The 17,954-nt window shown below is 40.5% G+C and overlaps 1 protein-coding gene across 1 annotated transcript in view; it reads right to left on the bottom strand.

Annotated features, from left to right (window-relative positions):
* LOC112118941 (phenylalanine--tRNA ligase, mitochondrial) overlaps window positions 1–17,954 on the bottom strand; it is a 377,335-nt gene that overhangs the window by 351,234 nt on the left and 8,147 nt on the right. Inside the window, exon 2 of the mRNA XM_026658826.1 lies at window positions 16,800–16,935. Within this exon, the coding sequence (XP_026514611.1) occupies window positions 16,800–16,805 (6 nt within the window). The 5' untranslated portion in view covers window positions 16,806–16,935. The remainder of the gene's footprint in view (window positions 1–16,799; window positions 16,936–17,954) is intronic.

Here is a 17,954-nt window from a genome sequence, read left to right as displayed (position 1 = left end):
ATATTTGGTGTTTTACTTAAATCCCCAGCTCCTGGAGTTACGGGATAACATGAGAATCTCAGCTTAAGTCTGTTGTTTTTTTTAAACAAAGTTCTGGCCCTCAGCGTTGTGAAGAAAGGCTTGAATTATGAACCCTAAATATTCAAAAAGCAGAAGGCAAATAAGACGACCCAAAATGTATTATTTTTTAAATCTCATGATTTTTAGGGGCCTGACTGATGATTTTTGAATGCTTGGAGTTTGTAAATTTGGGATACTTTCCTGAAATGGGACCTTGCCTTGAAGAATAAATAGGAATTACAATTTACAGCAGTCAGCAATATCAATCACTAGACATAAGGCTGTGTACTTGGACTTTCAGAAAACCTCTGACAAGGTTCCTCAGCAAAGGCTCATAAGCAAACTAAGCAGTCATGGGATAAGAGGGAAGGTCCTCCCATGGATCAGTAACTGGTTAAAAGATAGGAAACAAAGGACAGAAATAAATGGTCGGTTTTCACAGTGGAGAGAGGTAAATAGTGCCCCCCACCTCCCGGACCAGTGCTGTTCAACATCTTCATAAATAATCTGGAAAAAAAGGATACATAGTAAGGTGGAAAGTTTGCAGATGATACTAAATTACTCAAGATAGCTGGGTTCAAAGCTGGCTGTGAAGAGTTACAAAGAGGTCTCACTAAACTGGGTAACTGGGCAAGAAAATGGCAGATGAAATTCAATGTTGATAAATGCTAAGTAATGCATATTGGAAAACATAATCCCAACTATACATACAAAATGATGGGTTCTAAATTAGCTGTTACACTCAAGAAAGAGACGTTGGAGTCATCGTGGCTAGTTCTCTGAAAACATCTGCTCAATGTGTAGCAGCAGGCAAATAAGCAAACAGAATGTTAGGAATCATTAGGAAAGGGATAGATAATAAGACAGAAAATATCATAATGCCACTATATAAATCCATTGTACACCCACACCTTGAACACTGTGTGCAGTTCTGGTCACCTCATCTCAAAAAAGATATATTAAAATTGGAAAAAGTACAGAGAAGTGCAACAAAAATGATTAGGGGAATGGAACAGCTTCCATATGAGGAGAGATTATAAAGACTGGGACTGTTCATCTTGGAAAAGAGATGACTGAGGGGAGATATGATAGAGAACTATAAAATCATCAATGGGGCAGAGAAACTGAATAAGGAAGTGTTATTTACCTCTTTACATAACACATGAGCTAGGAGTCACTAAATGAAATTAATATGCAGCAGGTTTAAAACAAACATAAGGAAGTACTTCTTCACACAACACACAGTCAACTGGTGGAACTCATTGCCAAGGGATGTTGTGAAGGCCAAAAGTATAACTGGATTCAAAAGAGAATTAGATAATTTCATGGAGGTTAGCTCCATCAACAGCTATTAGCCAAGATGGCTAGGGGTGCAATCCCATGCTCTGGGTGTCCCTAAACATCTGATTGCCAGAAGCTGGACTGGATGACAGAGGCTGGATCACTTGATGAAGTGAAAAATAAGATGTGATTCTTACTAGAGTTATAGGCTGCAAAGCTCAGATGTAAATAAAAAACTAAATGTTCTCAAAGATTCATGTCATGATTCTAGTTCAGACCCATTACAGAGGTAGAGGCAAGTCATAAAGTCTGAATCCAAACTTCTCCACAGTTTACAAGCAGGCGGGAATACTTAGGGCACGGCTACACTTGCAGATGTAGAGCGCCAGGAGTTAAACCTGCCCTCGGAGACAGCAGCAGGGAAAGCGCTGCCATGTGTTTACACTGTCAGCTGAAAGACCAGTGGCATGGCCACATTAGCAGCTCTTGCAATACCACAGAGAGCAGTGCATTGTGGTAGCTATCCCAGTGTGCAAGTGGCTGCAGCGTGCTTTTCAAAGGGGTGTGTGTGGAGTGTGAGAGGGAGTGTGTTGCGTTTATGTGGCGGGAGAGACTGTGTTTTGGGGGGCAGAGAGTGTGTCAGCATGCTGTCTTGTAAGTTCGGACAGGAGCAGGGGAAACCCCGAAATCAGCCCCCTCTCCTCCCCCCCCCCCACACACCTTCCTCAGCAGCAGCAGCATTCCACAGTAATGGTTTGCTTTGTCCCGCAGCAGATAAGCATGCCGGCTGTCAGAAACAGAGCTTTGAAAGGGGATATCCGCATGCCTGCAGCCGAGTTCAAAACAATGACCAGAGTGGCCACTTGACTTCAAGGGATTATGGGATGTTTCCGGAGGCCAATCACAGTGCAGTAATGCAACATGTCGTCCACACTGACACCCAGGCGTTTCAGCCAGGGCACAGAAAGCTTTATGCTTCTTGTGGAGGGGAATTACCAGGAGCGCTCCAGCTGCAGAGTCCAGGCGCTCTAAGTGTCTTGCCAGTGTGGACACCTCAGGAGTTAGGGAGCCCGGGGCTGATTTAATGCGCTCTAACTTGCAAGTGTAGCCAAGGCCTTAGCAAACACGATAGAAGAACTTACAGCAAACTAATGAAATACAGACTCATTTAAGACCCAATCCTGAAATACGTAGGTATATGCTTGAGTAGTCCCACTGATATCAGTGGAACTATTCACATGCTTAAAGTTAAGCACATATATAGGTGTTCGCAGGTTCAGAGCTTTAATGTTTAAGCCTGGGCTCATTTAACATTTCTCTCTTTATGGAAGTTTTTCTTGGAGGCAAGGGAAAATGTACGGTAATTTGTTTGCACTGACATTGAGAAAAATGCCACTGGAGATCAAGCTGAGTACAACTAAATTGATATGGTTTTCCACCACAAATGATATACCATTGCAGTCAATGCTGAAGTCTATTTACCATAGTTTAAACTCTCACACAACATAAGACTCTGCAAAGCATTCAAACAGAACGACTTTGCAGAGAAAGACGCCGTTATTAGGAGTTCACAGGTAGAATACATCATTCACCGAGGACAAATTGGTCTGCAGAAAAGTTGCAAAAACACAACAAAAACCCTCTAAAAGGTAAATATCTATAAATTTCATACTTGATTACCCAGTAGCTGTAACTGCTGACAACTTACTACGGTTTACATCAGTTCCCAAGGGTCTCAAGCCACTGCTGATTGAACAGATTACAGTGATCTACTGTTAGTATAAGCCCCTAGGTAGGCATTATCCTACTGTTAAAAAAACAAAACAAAAACCTGTAGAACTGTAATTCCACTGAACCCTTTATCTCTTCAAACCTGTCTTCTGACATTTACAATAGCCATTTCTGCACTGCTGACAATGGCTATTTGTTAAAACACTGCAGCAGAAACAAACACCAGGATACATATGAAGAGAAGAATGAGTGACTGAATACAGCAAATGTGGTGAGGTGTATTGACCCAATCCTTGGAGTGGAATGGAAGGAGTTAACGCTTCTGCTGGCTGCAGTTGTTTGTAACCAGTGTAAAAGACAGGAGATGTCTTATCTATGACCAAGGCAAGAAACAAAAGGCAGGCCTGTCGCTCACTTTGGGGAGGCTAGGGGATGAGAAAGATCCGGTTTAGTGCTCTCCATAGGTCTGAACTGGGACGAGGAGAGATGCCCAGAGGGAACTGGGGGCAAGAGCCCAGGAAAGGGCTGTTGGGAGACTTAGGAGAGAAACAGGAGGAGCAGGACATTCCAGAATCTCTCGGCAAGGTTCTAAAGAAATTACAGGCATAAGAGAGAGCGTGTGTGTGCATATGGCTGGGAGCCCAAGAGAACTAGTACCTAAAGCCCTGACACAAGGGTAATTGGGAAGGAAGCTTGGGAAAGGGAGCAAATGGACTTCTTGACACAAGGGAAATTAAGATTTAAGAAGAACTAAAATGTCCTGGGATACCCTGCTCTAATGTCAAGTGCTGAGTACCTTTATATTATGTTCCAATAAACAGCCCCAAGAAAGAGGACCTACACTGCAACATGTGGAGGGGGCACACTTTGTGGTACCAACAGAGAGGAAATTAAGATGCTGACATTCAGACACAGAGTCAGGGTAAGTCAACCATCACACACAACCTGAAGTGAGTCTGAGAGAAACTTCAAAATAAATTGTGTTATATGCAAGCAACTAATAGATTAACACTTGTCCTGCTGAAGTCAATAGCAAAACTCCCATTGATTTCAATGGGTGCAGGAGCAGGACACAAACTAATGCAGTCACAAGAAATCAGACAATTTAATTACAGTTCCCTTTTCCTTTTGTGTGGAGAGTATAACAGTCTCATTATATGGCTCCAGTTATTCCTGTCTGAAACTAGGTAATTCACACAAGACTTATATAATATTAATTATACTCCTTTGATTAAGAAAATCAAAACAGATCTGGAAAAATAGGTCAAAATATAAAATTTCATGGTTGGGCAAAACTGCAGCAGTTAAAATGACTTCACTTTCACTAAAATGAAATCACTTCCTTTTCCAAACACTTCAGGTTTTAGTCCAGGGAGTCTCTTAGATAATGGCAATCCTCGAGAAACAAATTCATTTGGGAAAATAAGAAACCCAGGGTTAAGCAATCTACTTTACAAAGGTCATGGCAAAAGGGAGGATTGGCTTTGCCAAACATTAAGCACTATTACAAAAAACAGTCAGACTAGAAATCTGACGGATAATACCAAATCCTAATTAGCACTCAGTAAAAATAGAACAGATTAGGCACTTAATCTGTTATCTCCCCATTGAAAATTTCTGCAATATTAAGCTTTTATCCTTTTTCCTCCGATCTATTTTCCTTATTTTAATATCTGAATTTCAAGTTTTATTTTGACTATCGTTGAAGGGGTTTCTCCATCCTTAGTAGTCAAAAGTTCTCAAATTTCTTCATATCAGTCAATAGTTTGAAGGGAGTCACTCCCCTTCCGCCACCTTGCTATGGTAATTCTAGAAGAACTAGGAGATGAGTGATCAGTTCTGTAGGACTTTTATAAGACACAGAGTTTTCAGGACAATCTAGTAAAAAATCTAGGACAGAAATTTGGACCTAAACATGAGATAATGAAAGACTAACTGATATCATCAACTGATATGAAAAAAGAGGGAGAAGAAGAGTAGGAGAGCATCAATCCCAATATGTGATTAAGACCACAAAGTTGAAGAAAGTGACTTGTAGCCAGCCTCCTCAATACAACATTAGGGATTTACACAGACCAATTTAGAATTGTGTGTTTGCATATATACCAAGTATTTTTATTTAAATTGTAAAACAAGGTTTATAAGATTTCTGTTTAAAAGAATGATCTTCATAAATAAAATTCAAAAAAGAAGAAAAATAGGTAATTCACATTTTCTGTTATATTTGAATAATAAACCCTGATTAAGAGGTCAACCCAATGCTAAATTGAGTCAACAAGACAATCCACTTTATGGACTATTTATTGAAAAGGCATCAAACTTTGTCTGAGAAAGAACTATTGACTTGGTTGAAAAATTCAGACTCACAACTTTGAGAAAGGTGTGGGTTGATGCTACACAATTAGCTATCATATATTCTATAGTTCTATATTGCACATTCACAATATTAGATTTTCCTAATAAACATGATTTTTTCCCTCACAGAAGAAATGCATTGTTAAATGGACTTATACAAGTGTCTTTAAATAATGTGTGGTACATCACTTTTGAATGAAAAATCTGATATTTTCCTGCTGTCTTGTGACCACCAGCTAAAAGGTGAAAGCAAATCTGAAGAACGAATTTCAGTGCAGTTAAGTATTGTGCATGACATCACGAGGGCAATCTGGGGCAGATAAACTCAGAAACAGAATAGAGAATCACACAAAAACAAGATCTCCATGTGTCCTATAAACACCAAGCACACAAAGACTCTACATTAGTCTCCCGTGGAGGTCCCCTTGGTGACTTTAGAATGATGAGCACCCAAAGAACCTAGGCAAGCAGCAAAAAAAGCCAGCAGATGGGTCTAAATGAGAATAAAGACAGGTGACTAACTAGTCTGAGAGGAATAAAAATAAAATTGGAGCACTGCCATGGTGTTATCATTTTTTGTAGAGCCACCTGGAGGTGTTGCAGACTTATCTCTGAATGCCAAAAATTAGTAGTGCCCATCTGGCTAACCCTAATAAATTTCCTTCCTTCATTATGAGAATATAAAAGAATAGAATTCCCTTAGCTCTACTCACATGCTTTCAGCAGATCTATTTGTTTAAAATATTTATATGGGTCAGGCAGGGCTTCACAACAATTTCCTTTAAGTACAATAATGCCATAAGTTCACATTTGGAAGCACATACCATATCAGTAGCAATAATAATTAGTAACTGGAGGAAGCATCAACACTTTATTTTTTAAAACACAGAACTTCGGATTTATATTTCCAAAATGATTTTAGGAGGATATGGTTAGCCAGTTCAAAAGACTAATGGTAATTCCCTGCACTACTACATAGGATGCACAGCTGAGGAAATCTGCCACATTTATGAAGGAGGATGGACCATGTACAAACCAAGGGAAGAATGAGTCCGTAAGAATATATTGTTACGCAGTTCTCTACATTCCCTGCCTCCTATAAATCTTAGAAGAATTGATTGTACAATTTAAAACTATATATTTCTCCCAAGCAGTTTTCACTTGTGCAACTGACACTCACATAGAAGATGGCCATAAACGTCATTGATCTTAATGAATGACGGTGTTGCTTTTCCACAAAGATAAATGTATTTTTCAACAAATTTTTCGTGTGTGTTGGACACATATAGATTTTTCACTGACTTTAAGCATGTACTGTATGCCCTCTCTTTCCATTATATTTATGACCACTGCAAGGATGTTTCTAATCGTAATTACTGCTAGAGTTCCCGTAGGTCTTCCTGAGTAGCTCAGCAAAGTAAATCCTTACAATATGTAGTCTTGTTCTACAAAGGTGTCTGGTTATTAGAGCTCCCTTTCCCAATATCAGCCATACATCTGCTTTCTGGGTAAAATGTTAAGTTTAGGGCCTTCTCCTGCTTAAATCAATGTCAAAACTCCCATTAACTTCAGTAATGCATGGTCACATTCTTAGTACGTTAATATTAAGAGTATGCCCTTGTTCCCTAACTCAGATATATCATGTTGGCACCAGAGGATGCAAAGGTACCAGGGGCGGACAAGTCCCATTAATTAAATCACACATCAACCAAACATTCTATCTACAAGAGCAGGTCACAAATGGATTTTTGTGGGGTGGTTGGTTTTGTTTGTTTTTTCTCCCAAAATGGCTTTCATTTTCATCAAAAGTTTACTACAATTGTTTGGATTTTCATTGAAAACCCCAAACCTGAAAATGTTTCAGATTTTGGCGCAATAAATAAGCAAACAAACAAACAAACGGTGGGGCGAGGAGGGGTAGCTGGGCAACTCCACAGGGATGACTTTTCCACCTGGGACAAATTACTTTTCTGAAAGGGGGAATAACCAATGCTTAAGCTGTACTGAATTTGTTCCATTAACTAATTAAGGTAACAATCATAATAATAATAGATATTTCAGTTATTCAGTGATTTTCATCTGTTAATCCCAAAGCACTTTATAAAGGAAGGTAAGTATCATTGGGGAAAATTTTCAAAGGCACAAAGGGCAGTTAGGTGCATGACTCCTATCCCAATGGAAATTGGATGCCTAACTTCCATTTGTGCCTTTGAAAATCTCATCTGTTATCTCCATCTCACAGCTGGAGAAACCAAAGCATGGGGAGGTGAAAAAGTTTGCCAAAGTAACACATTAGGTTAGTGACAGAGACCAGACTAGCACACAACTCCCCTGACTCCTACTGTCCTGTCCATTTGGGCACATTGCCTCAAGGTGGTCTCAAGGTAATACTTATAGCTCACTTCAGCAGCTACTAGAACCCCAGTGAATTAAACAATTAAATTAAACAATATATTGCTGTTTTGCTTTATCCTCATCTGACACCCAAACATTGGCCTGAAGGAACGCACTCAAGTTCTCCCTTACTTCTCTACTCCATGACTGGATAGAAACAGAATTTTCAATTTTAAAAAGTTCATAATTTGCATTAAAACATAAAAGCAAGTGAGAAATTAATAATTTGCCTGCCCTGCCCACCTCCTAAAAGCACATGCAGAACTAGGACCGATATAAGCTAATGAATCAGAATTCAGAGAAAGCAGAGAGCAATTAGGTCACCTAATCTATCTTTCCTGCTAGTCCTGAATTGTTCCCTAAAGTAGGGGTTTTCAACCTTTTTCCTTCTGAGGCCCTCCCACAACATGCTATAAAAATTTCTTGGCCCACCTGTGCCACAACAACTGTTTTTCAGTAAATTAAAAGCCAGGGCCAGCGTTAGGGGGTAGCAAGCAGAGCACTTGCCCAGCCCCACATGCTGTAGGGGGCCCCATGAAGCTAAGTTACTCGTCAGCAGGGCAGCAGAGCTCGGGATTTGGCTTTCTGCCCTGGGCCCCAGTGAATCTAATGCTGGCCCTGCTCTCTGGTTTATTTTGACTGACTCCCAGAAACCTACTTGCAGCCCCTGGGGGGCTCAGACCCCTGGAGAGAACCGCTGTCCTAAAGCATGTGAAAATATTTTTATGTTATCACATGCCCCCCCAAATCACTGCAAATGATAGACATTCACATATCATAGTGGTTAGTGTGCATGTCTTTTTATTTTGAAAGATAATGTCTTCCTCAGAAATAGCATATGTTCCATGCTATATGGCAGTTAAGATTTTTTTAAAAGTTGTCTCCTTAATTCAAACCAAACTACTCATCTTCCAAATGTGGTGTTATGTTGCTAAAGATAATCTAAATAAGAAACAGAAAAAAAGATTACAACACTATGCAGGATAAATGTAACCTGCTCCCTGGTGAATGCACACACAATACAATGGGCATTTTGTATTAGAGGACTTCCTTTTTACCCTTAGGCAAGAACATCACAGTATAAGTTATATTTAACTGTCAGCATTACTGTTTATAGTATGTATGTTGTTGCTTTGCTCTTGGATAAGGTTAATAAAACAGGGAACCATTTCAGCATCTTGAAACTGTCTCTTGGTTTGGAGTTATTGTTTTCTTGAGAGGTCAGATCTAAGTTCAGTATGGAAAATTCCTAACTATTAATAAGTGGTCCAGAATAAAGTCACATTGTTTAGCTGCCCCGTCCTTTAGCATAAAATAGCTCCTTGTGTCAGTGAAATATTGCCACATGTGACTTAATAGTCTCCCTGGTTAATATTTAATCAGCAAGCAATACAAAAAATAGATGTAGACATACACTAACCTAAATTTAAAGTAGGCATAGTCGTAGGATATTTCTAGTTATGTTGTAATATCATAGGAATATAAAATATAATATAATATAATATAAATATGTTCCATTTACAGTTGCCAGCCATTATTCCACCTACACAGATGGTATTTTCACCTTTAGTTGGGCCACCAGAAAAGAAACTTACCAGCAAAGCAAAAGCTTGCCCCTAATTAAATCACATGTATAAGGGCCTCATCCAAAGCCCACTGTAGTCAATTAAAAGACTCCTATTATCTCAATTAAACTTTTAAAACACCATTGAATTCTATCATCTATTCAATTTTTCTTCACACTAATTTTTCATTAATGGTGACATAGGTTAAGAATCAAGACATCATCTAGTTTCAGAACCTTAAAAATAGGAGAGATTCAGTTCTCATTGCTGTATTTCTGTGGGTTCGTCAGTTCTTGACATGGCTACCTAGTTACTTAGGCAATGTGTACACTACCACGGGATCGACGCTGCTGTAATCAATGCACCAGGAGTCGATTTAGCAGGTCTAGTGAAGACCCACTAAATCGACAGCAGAGCACTCTCCTGTTGACTCCAGTACACTCCACTGGGAATGAGAGGAGTAAGGTAAGTCGATGGGAGAGCATCTCCCATCAACCCAGCGCAGTGTTGACAGTAAGTCTACCTAAGCTACGTCGACTCCAGCTACATTATTCACATAGCTGGAGTAGCATAACTTAGGTTGACTTACCGTGGTAGTGGACATAGCCTTAGGGTCTGAACCAATGCCTATTCAAGTCAACACAAAGGCTCCCATTGAAACTCTAGTCAAATCTCTATTTAGGCATTCAGCACCACCAGTATCTGTTACCACCCAGCAGAAAACAGTGTCAAAACCTAATGAGCATAGCATAGGAAATTCATACCAAAACACTGTTGTCTCTTAAATGAAGCAAGATTCTTAGCTATGTAAGCACAGCAATTGTCAACTCGTGACAGGAATGATGATGTTGTTGTTGTTGTTGTCGTCTAAAACCTTGTATTCCATCTACAGTAGGCCATGATCTAAATTGAAAAAAGGTGTTTAAATACAGTTCCAACAAAACTTTATAAAACAGTTTGGCTGACCAGTGTGCGTCTTTCCGCACTCCAGGAAAATATCAAAAATGTTGAGGAGAAAAGAATGCCTTCTCTGTTGTATTGTCTCCTCTCTCCTCATGATATATGGATGACTGTCAACCGGAACTCCAGAAAGGGTTGGAGGTGGAGCTGGGGCAAGGGTGAAAAACAGATGAAATGCTTCTTTCATCCAAGAACCCAGAGCAGCAAGTGAAAAACTCAGAAGGAGATAATACTGCTATATCCTGTATTATGTCACTCTTGGTCTCCTCTTCAGCAGCTACTCAGAGAAACAGAAGGCAATGGCTATGCAGCTGCAGTAAGGACAATGCTGCCAGACAGACAGGCACTAGCAGAGAAGCAGCTGTTCCTAAAGGTTCCTGTCTCCATGAAGGAGGCAAGTGCTTTCATCAGAGATTCTTGAGATCCACAATGACAAAAGGTGAAGTGACTTCCAAACTCTGCTTCCCCGAAACCTCATTTCATGGCAAAGAGAATAGTGGTAGGAAAATTCTGAAAGAACCTTGCACTACACCTCTACTCCGATATAACGTGACCTGATATAACACAAATTTGGATATAACGCAGTAAAGCAGCGCTCCGGGGGGGGCGGGGCTGCGCACTCCGTTGGATCAAAGCAAGTTCGATATAACGCGGTTTCACCTATAACGCGGTAAGATTCTTTGGCTCCCGAGGACAGCATTATATTGGGGTAGAGGTGTATTTTCCTCCTACTTAGCCCTCTGTCACAGAGTCACAGGTCCGATGCTCTGGAACTGCTCTGTATAAAGCCAGACAGGCCTCTGGGGTAGCATGACACCCCTCAGGGCACGCTATCCAGGGCAAGAAGCCTTTTCGGCTATGGCCTTCTTGGATCTGACATCAGAGCATTCAGCACCCCTGTTCTCACCATGCACTTCCCGCAGCGGGTCCACCTGGATGGGACCCCTAGGGAAACTGGAAGGGCCCTGCACCCCAACTTCGCAGTCAGCAGTGACTCTCAGCCAGCATGTAAAACAGAAGGTGTATTAGTTGACAGGAACACAGTGTAGAACAGAGCTTGTTAGAACAGAAAGCAGGACCATTCACCAAAGACCATCTTGGGGGAACCAAGGGCCTGGTGCCCCCTGGGTGCCCCCTCTGGCTTCCCAACAGGATACTGACCCGCTTCCAGTGGCCCAACCTCCAACACGACCACTGCCTCTCTTCTAGTCTTTTTCTTGCTTCCTGGGCAATGTGTCACCTGGTCGCGTCCACCTCCTGGTTCTCAGGTTACGAAGGGCACCGTCCATTGCTTACGTGCAGGCAGCTTGAGCAGCCTCACCTGCCCCTGGGGGTCTCAGCAAAAGTCACACACCCTTATTCCCACTACCTAGGCATTGGTGTAATACACCAGGAAACTGAGGTACACGCAGTATTCATGCAAAACAGTAAGACTCACATACACACAACACAACAATGGGAAAAACCCCTTCATCACACCCTCTCCTGTGAGTATTTCTGCATGCAGAGGTGATCCAGCCCAACATTAGATTTTAACACACTTTTTAAAGAAGGCCTTAATTATACTGAAACCAGGTTTAAACACTGTTTTTAAACTCAGCTGCTAGCCCACTGTATATGAGGCTATGGAACAATGTTGAGTAAGATGCAGATGAGCTACACACTATTGCTTAGGAATCGTGAATGATTCCCATAAGTTCATCCAGCTATGGTTGTTGCTATGATAGTCTGTATGACTCACCTAGTTTTTAACATGCTGTTGGTTCACCCTCTGCTTAATAGAAGTCCATGTAGCTGAAACATTTAGAGCGGTGCCCATAACTTGTACTAAACAAATATATAGTCATAATTTTAAAATTAAATTTACTTTGACTTTTTTTAACATAATACAAGAAGGCTTTAGTGTTTTAGCATAATTCCCTATTTTTGATAGTGTGCCTCTTTTCTGTTGACTCAGTGAATTGAAAACTAATGCAATACTAGGTATGTCTTCTCCCATCAACATGCAAGTAATTCAGGCATTTGTCTTCCATTTCTTCTAATGTGAGGTACAAGCATAAAGAGCTCTTCATTCCACAAGGAGAAAAATCAAACCTGATGACTTACACAAATAGTGTATATACACAGTATGCTGAAGCAAAGTGGATCTATTTAAAGAGTCTCTACTGTAATTCATATTCCATCCCAAACTGCTAACCAGGCAGAGAAAATACCTTTACAAGGGCAAATGTATTAATCCAAAGTGCAGTAGTCAATGGTATATTATAAGGAGATAAGCAAGGCAGGTTTTCCAACTGAGAGTTCATTCCACTCCCTTCCACCAGTATCAGAAGTTGGAAACATATAAAGATTCACAAGCAGTAGAATGGCTCTGTCAACAAGGCTCGAATAATCACAATATCTATTTCAATAAAGTCAGTCTCATGGCAATATAAAACTTCACAAGGCAAAATAAAAACAAAATGAGATTCCACTGCTGAACATTTCCAGTTTGTTTTCTTTTATTTCAGTCTTTTTAGTAAACTTATTTATCATATTTCTTAACTATTCAGTTCATATTTCATTAGAACCTGCAATTTACAACAGGTTGGCGGGTGGTTGTACCTCCACAGAGCCCCATTGACTTTAATAATGCTCTGAACCAGTTAAGGAGTCTTCCTGTATGTTGTAAATTGCAGGATCAGGGCCTTAATATTCACTTTTTAAAAATAATTCAGAAAATATATCTTCATGCATTGTGTAAGCAATTTCCCATGAGCAAAATATAACAATTTCCCATAAAATATTCCCCAGTTTTAAACTCTAATGGGGAAAACACGGTTACCACAGATAGAGTAGCAGTGTTATAAATATTCTGTTTGGATTATTGAAATATTTGTCATGTTTGCATTAAAGAAACTGCAGAATTACACTTCTGGCCTATCTAGGGAGGATAAAAACTATAATAAGAAATATGATTTTCTTCAAATCAGAGAGTTGCCAAGTGGAAGTCATAACGTGGTGCTAGAAATTACGCTGTTGAGAAAAGGTCCATCAGGCATTTTATAAAATTATTCAAAGTAAAGTTCCATCTACACTATTAAACACAGGCCAAGATATAATATGAATTGGTCTTACCTGTATCAATGGGACCAAGTCTTGTTCTAATTACATGAAGCAACTGTACTTTGGTTCTATAACAGGTCAAGGCTAGAGCATAGTGTGGTCTCATTCATCCATGCAAGTTCAAATTGTTATAGCATGGTCACGACAATATTGTTTTTAAACATGTTTGAACACTATCAAACTTAACATGTTAAAGTGGCCTTATATCTCCTTAGTTTTCTCAAAGCGGGGCCAACCCAGTGATGTGTGAGGTCCCAACCAAAGCAGAGAAAGATTATAAGAAATAGGGCCAGAAGTCATTTGTCCTTCTGGTCCTGCTGTCAAAGGGTGTAGAAAAATCTGAAGTAATTGCAATACAAATAATAATAATAGTTTCCTCTACCTTTGTACCTGCTATTGGAAAAGATAATACATCTTAACCCATGAGTTCCAAGACTCCCAAAATAGATGCTTGTCTTATTTGTCCGTAATGCTAGTCCTGCATCAAACCCTATAGGGCTTGATAACACTGATTTGCTTCCTCCAGGAACAGCACAGAGAATGAAACACCCTAGAAGAACTTTTGCTTGAAAGGCTTCCAGGAAACAACACACTTTAATCATCTCAGAGAACTCTTCTATGGCCCCAGATGCCAGAAAATAATATTTACTTCCAATGCCAGCATTAGTGAAAAATATGAGAGGAACTCAACATACTTATCTTTACAAAAAAGCAACTGTACTTGGAGACATTTTCTTGACAAAACAAAAACAAAAAGAACACATTTCCAGCCAAAATAAATGTCCCTTGCTGGCTGACAAAAGATACAGTAGGCCAAGAAAAGCAGAAAATAACATCAAAGAATACATGCTTTATTATTAATGAAGTGCACTTAGTGTCATTATGCCTTGGGATCCCTATGATACAAGTACAATCAATAAACATTGCATTTCTTTATGTACTAGGACAATCTGAGCTAAAGAGTAAGATTTGCCTCTTGCTTTTTCTTTATAACCATTTGGGGAACTGCAGTCTGTGATGTTTAAGAATCAACTTCCACACACAGCCTGCAGGCTCAATCACCAGGGGTTTTGAAATGAGAAGTGAGAACAATAAGACGACCAGGGTCAAATGAACAGAAGAGATAATAAGGAAAAAAAGTAAATCACTTTAATAAGGAGAAGTCAGACCTTGTAAGGCTTTAAACAGTATTCATTTAAAATCAATAAAAAATACTACACAGGTAGTCTGGGAAAAGAAATCAGAATAAGTATGTTTCCCTATCCTTAGTGCAAGTCTTAGTTCAACCAATGGATTTTTCCATTAATTATAGCTTGGATATTATAGTAATTGACTAAAAAAAAAAAAAATGCATGAATAAAATGTCTATACCACAGTGAGAGAGAGTTTAGATTTCACCGGCCTTCCTGAAAAAAGGACTGGATGGGGAAGGAAGAGAATAAACTATACTGTAAACACGAACAGCAAAAACATATAGAAATTCCCACCCCATCTTTCTTCACCAAGCAGCATCCCCCTCCCTGTTCATAATGCACTTCCTCCGTGATACCAAGGCTAACGTGCCAATGTAAGAAACAGGTAGCTTTTCATATTTAAAATAACTTCCATATAGATTAGATATTTGACCATTTCCTGGTCACCACCTATTTTGAGATCTGTATGCTGTATCTGTCCATCTGTAGATCATGAACTCCACAAGGAAGGGACTCTGTCTTCTTTTATGTTTGTAATGGCTCAGTGCCCACTGACAGCCATTAATAAATTAAAATAAAAGTGAACGAATGCCAACATTTCTAGAAAGATATGCTTTACAATGAAAGCAAAAGAAAAAGCAATAAGCTATATAGTATGGTGCTTAGAAACTTTAGTGATGGAAGCACTATAAATACCCTTCCAGACCCAAGAAATAAAAATAAAAAGTTCAAAATGAAATACAAAATTTTTATTGTAAACATGGATTAAAATTTTACAAAAAATCTTGAATTGGTTATTTTCACTCTGCATCTGATTTTATAGATTCTAAAAAACATAGACCCATCACAAGGCAGCATCTCCAAAAGAGATAAAATTGTAAGTTGTAGGTAAGAAAAATTCTAAGAAGCAAGGAAAAACAAAACAAGTATAATGCCAAAAATTGATGTCAAGATAGATCTTGGAAGCATACTTGGGAAAAAAAATACCCCACACCCCAATGTTTCTGAAGCAGAAAGTCTCAATTCTCTCCAATGTTCCCTAGAGAATCCTACATTAAATTCTAACTGCTGTATCTATTATGGTTTGTCAGTCAATCACTTACTGATTGGGGCGGGCAAACTTTTTGGTCTGAGGGCCGCATTGGGTTTCATAAATTGTATGGAGGGCTGGTTAGGCGAGAGGGTCGTGGCCCGGTCCCAGCTCCTATCTGCCCCCACCCCCCCGTTCCCTGATGGCCCCTCTGGGACCCTGCCCTATCCACATACCCCGCTCCCTGTCCCCTGACCGCCCCCAGACCTCAACCGCCCCATCCAACCCCTCCTCTCATTCCTGACGGCCCCCCAGGTCCCCTGCCCCATCCCACCACCCCTTCTCCCTGTTCCCTGACTGCCCCTGGAACCCCTGCCCCTGACTGCCCCCAGCCGGCCCATCCAACCCCCCCCTCCCTGCCCCCTTACCACGCTGCCTGGAGCACTGGTGGCTGGCGGCGCTTCAGCTGCGCCGCCCGGATGGAGCAGGGCCACGCTGCCGCCACCACGCAGCACAGATCACTGGGTCAGGCCAGGCTCTGAAGCTGCGCTGTCCCAGGAGCTCACAGCCCACCGCCCACAGCATTGCACCGGTGGCGGAGCGAGTGAGCTGAGGCTGCGGGGGGTGGGGGAGGGGAGGACAGTAGGGGAGGGGTCGGGGGCTAGCCTCCCGGGCCAGGAGCTCGGGGGCTGGGCAGGACACTCCCATGGGCTGGATGTGGCCCACCTCTGACTTAGAACCAGATTCTGCTATCCTTTCTCATGTTGAGGAGTCACTTATTCATCAAGTAGTTTCTTTGATTTTAATGGGACCATTTGATGAGAAAGATACAAATCAACATGAGTAAATGTGGCAGAATCTGTCCCTTACCTATGTACCTCCACTGCCCTGAATCCCATTACTTCCTTTGATAAAGTATTAGGGATGAAGAAATCATTAACGCTATATGAAGGCCAAAGGCAGGAGTCTGGCATGGTCCTCCAAATATGAAAACAGACTTAGTTTTCTATTTTAAAAGAAGCAGCTGAGAAAGTGTGTTCCTGAAGGCAAGAATATTCATGCTAAATGGCTGATAGCTGAGGAAGAGGAGTAGTAGAAAGCTCAATTTCTGTGTGAAGTACTTACTTGCATCAAGAGGTGTTCTCTTCTCAGTTCTAATTCCTTTTCTTTGTCCGTAAGCTTTGGTCAACCTACTGTTCTGGTCTTGCCTTTCCTTCAGAAGGCTTGAGACACAAATTCAGTATCATTTGCGGATAAAAGCCTAGGGAGAGAAGAAGAAGAAAAAAAGTCGTCCTTTTTGAGGTGATAGTGAATATATTGAGAGTATTACCCATACCCGTCTACCCTTATGCTTCTGAGAGACTTCCCAGACCCTCAGGAATTTCTACTAAATTGCATGTCTTCCACTAATGTCCTGACTGTGGATACTGCAGGTTCCATGGCCACAGGCATTGCAGTCATGAAAGGTGATATTGTATAGAATAGTGAAAGAATACCAATTCCAGAAAGACTGCAAATAAGTTATTGCTGGAAGTCTATTGTTATTATAATTCCCTGAATGTATGGAATACAATATATTGCTGATTTTTTTTAAATAAAATGAAATTTTGATCCTGGTTGTGGGTCAGATACTGGTTGTGGGTCAGATGACAGAAAAGTATCACACTTTCTGATTTTCTCATTGTAGGTGGGCATAGTACTGTCTGGTCTGCCTAGAGAATCACTGAATCGACTAGAGCATGAAAATATGGTCCCTGAAACTCATCAGCTACACCTATAGGAAATGGATGCCAACAAACAGGACAAAAGCCTGGAGAGAAACATATCATAGAGTAAAAAGAACAGGAGTACTTGTGGCACCTTAGGGTATGTCTACACTACGGGATTAATCCGAATTTAGATAATTCGAATTTGGGAAACAGGTTGTATAAATTCGATTGTGCGCGGCCACATTAAGCACATTAATTTGGTTTTTAACCACATTAATTCGGTGGTGTGCGGCCACACTACCCCATTAATTTAACCACATTAATTCGGTGGTGTGCGGCCACACTAACCCTAATTCGAATTAACAAAATCGATTTTGGCTCTACTCCGCTCGTCGAGGTGGAGTACAGAAATCGATTTTAAGTGCCCTTTAATTCGAATTAACTGGCTCTGTAGTGTGGACGGGTGAAGGGTTAATTCGGATTAACGCAGCTAAATCCGAATTAAAGTCGTAGTGTAGACCAGGCCTTAGAGACTAACAAATTTATTAGAGCATAAGCTTTCGTGGGCTAC

Source organism: Terrapene carolina, unplaced genomic scaffold, assembly GCF_002925995.2.
Source record: "Terrapene carolina triunguis isolate 2854851 unplaced genomic scaffold, T_m_triunguis-2.0 Scaffold55, whole genome shotgun sequence".
Lineage (NCBI taxonomy): Eukaryota > Metazoa > Chordata > Testudines > Emydidae > Terrapene > Terrapene triunguis.
The sequence above is the reverse complement of the archived record's forward strand: the minus strand, read 5'-3'. Positions and strand labels throughout refer to the sequence as shown.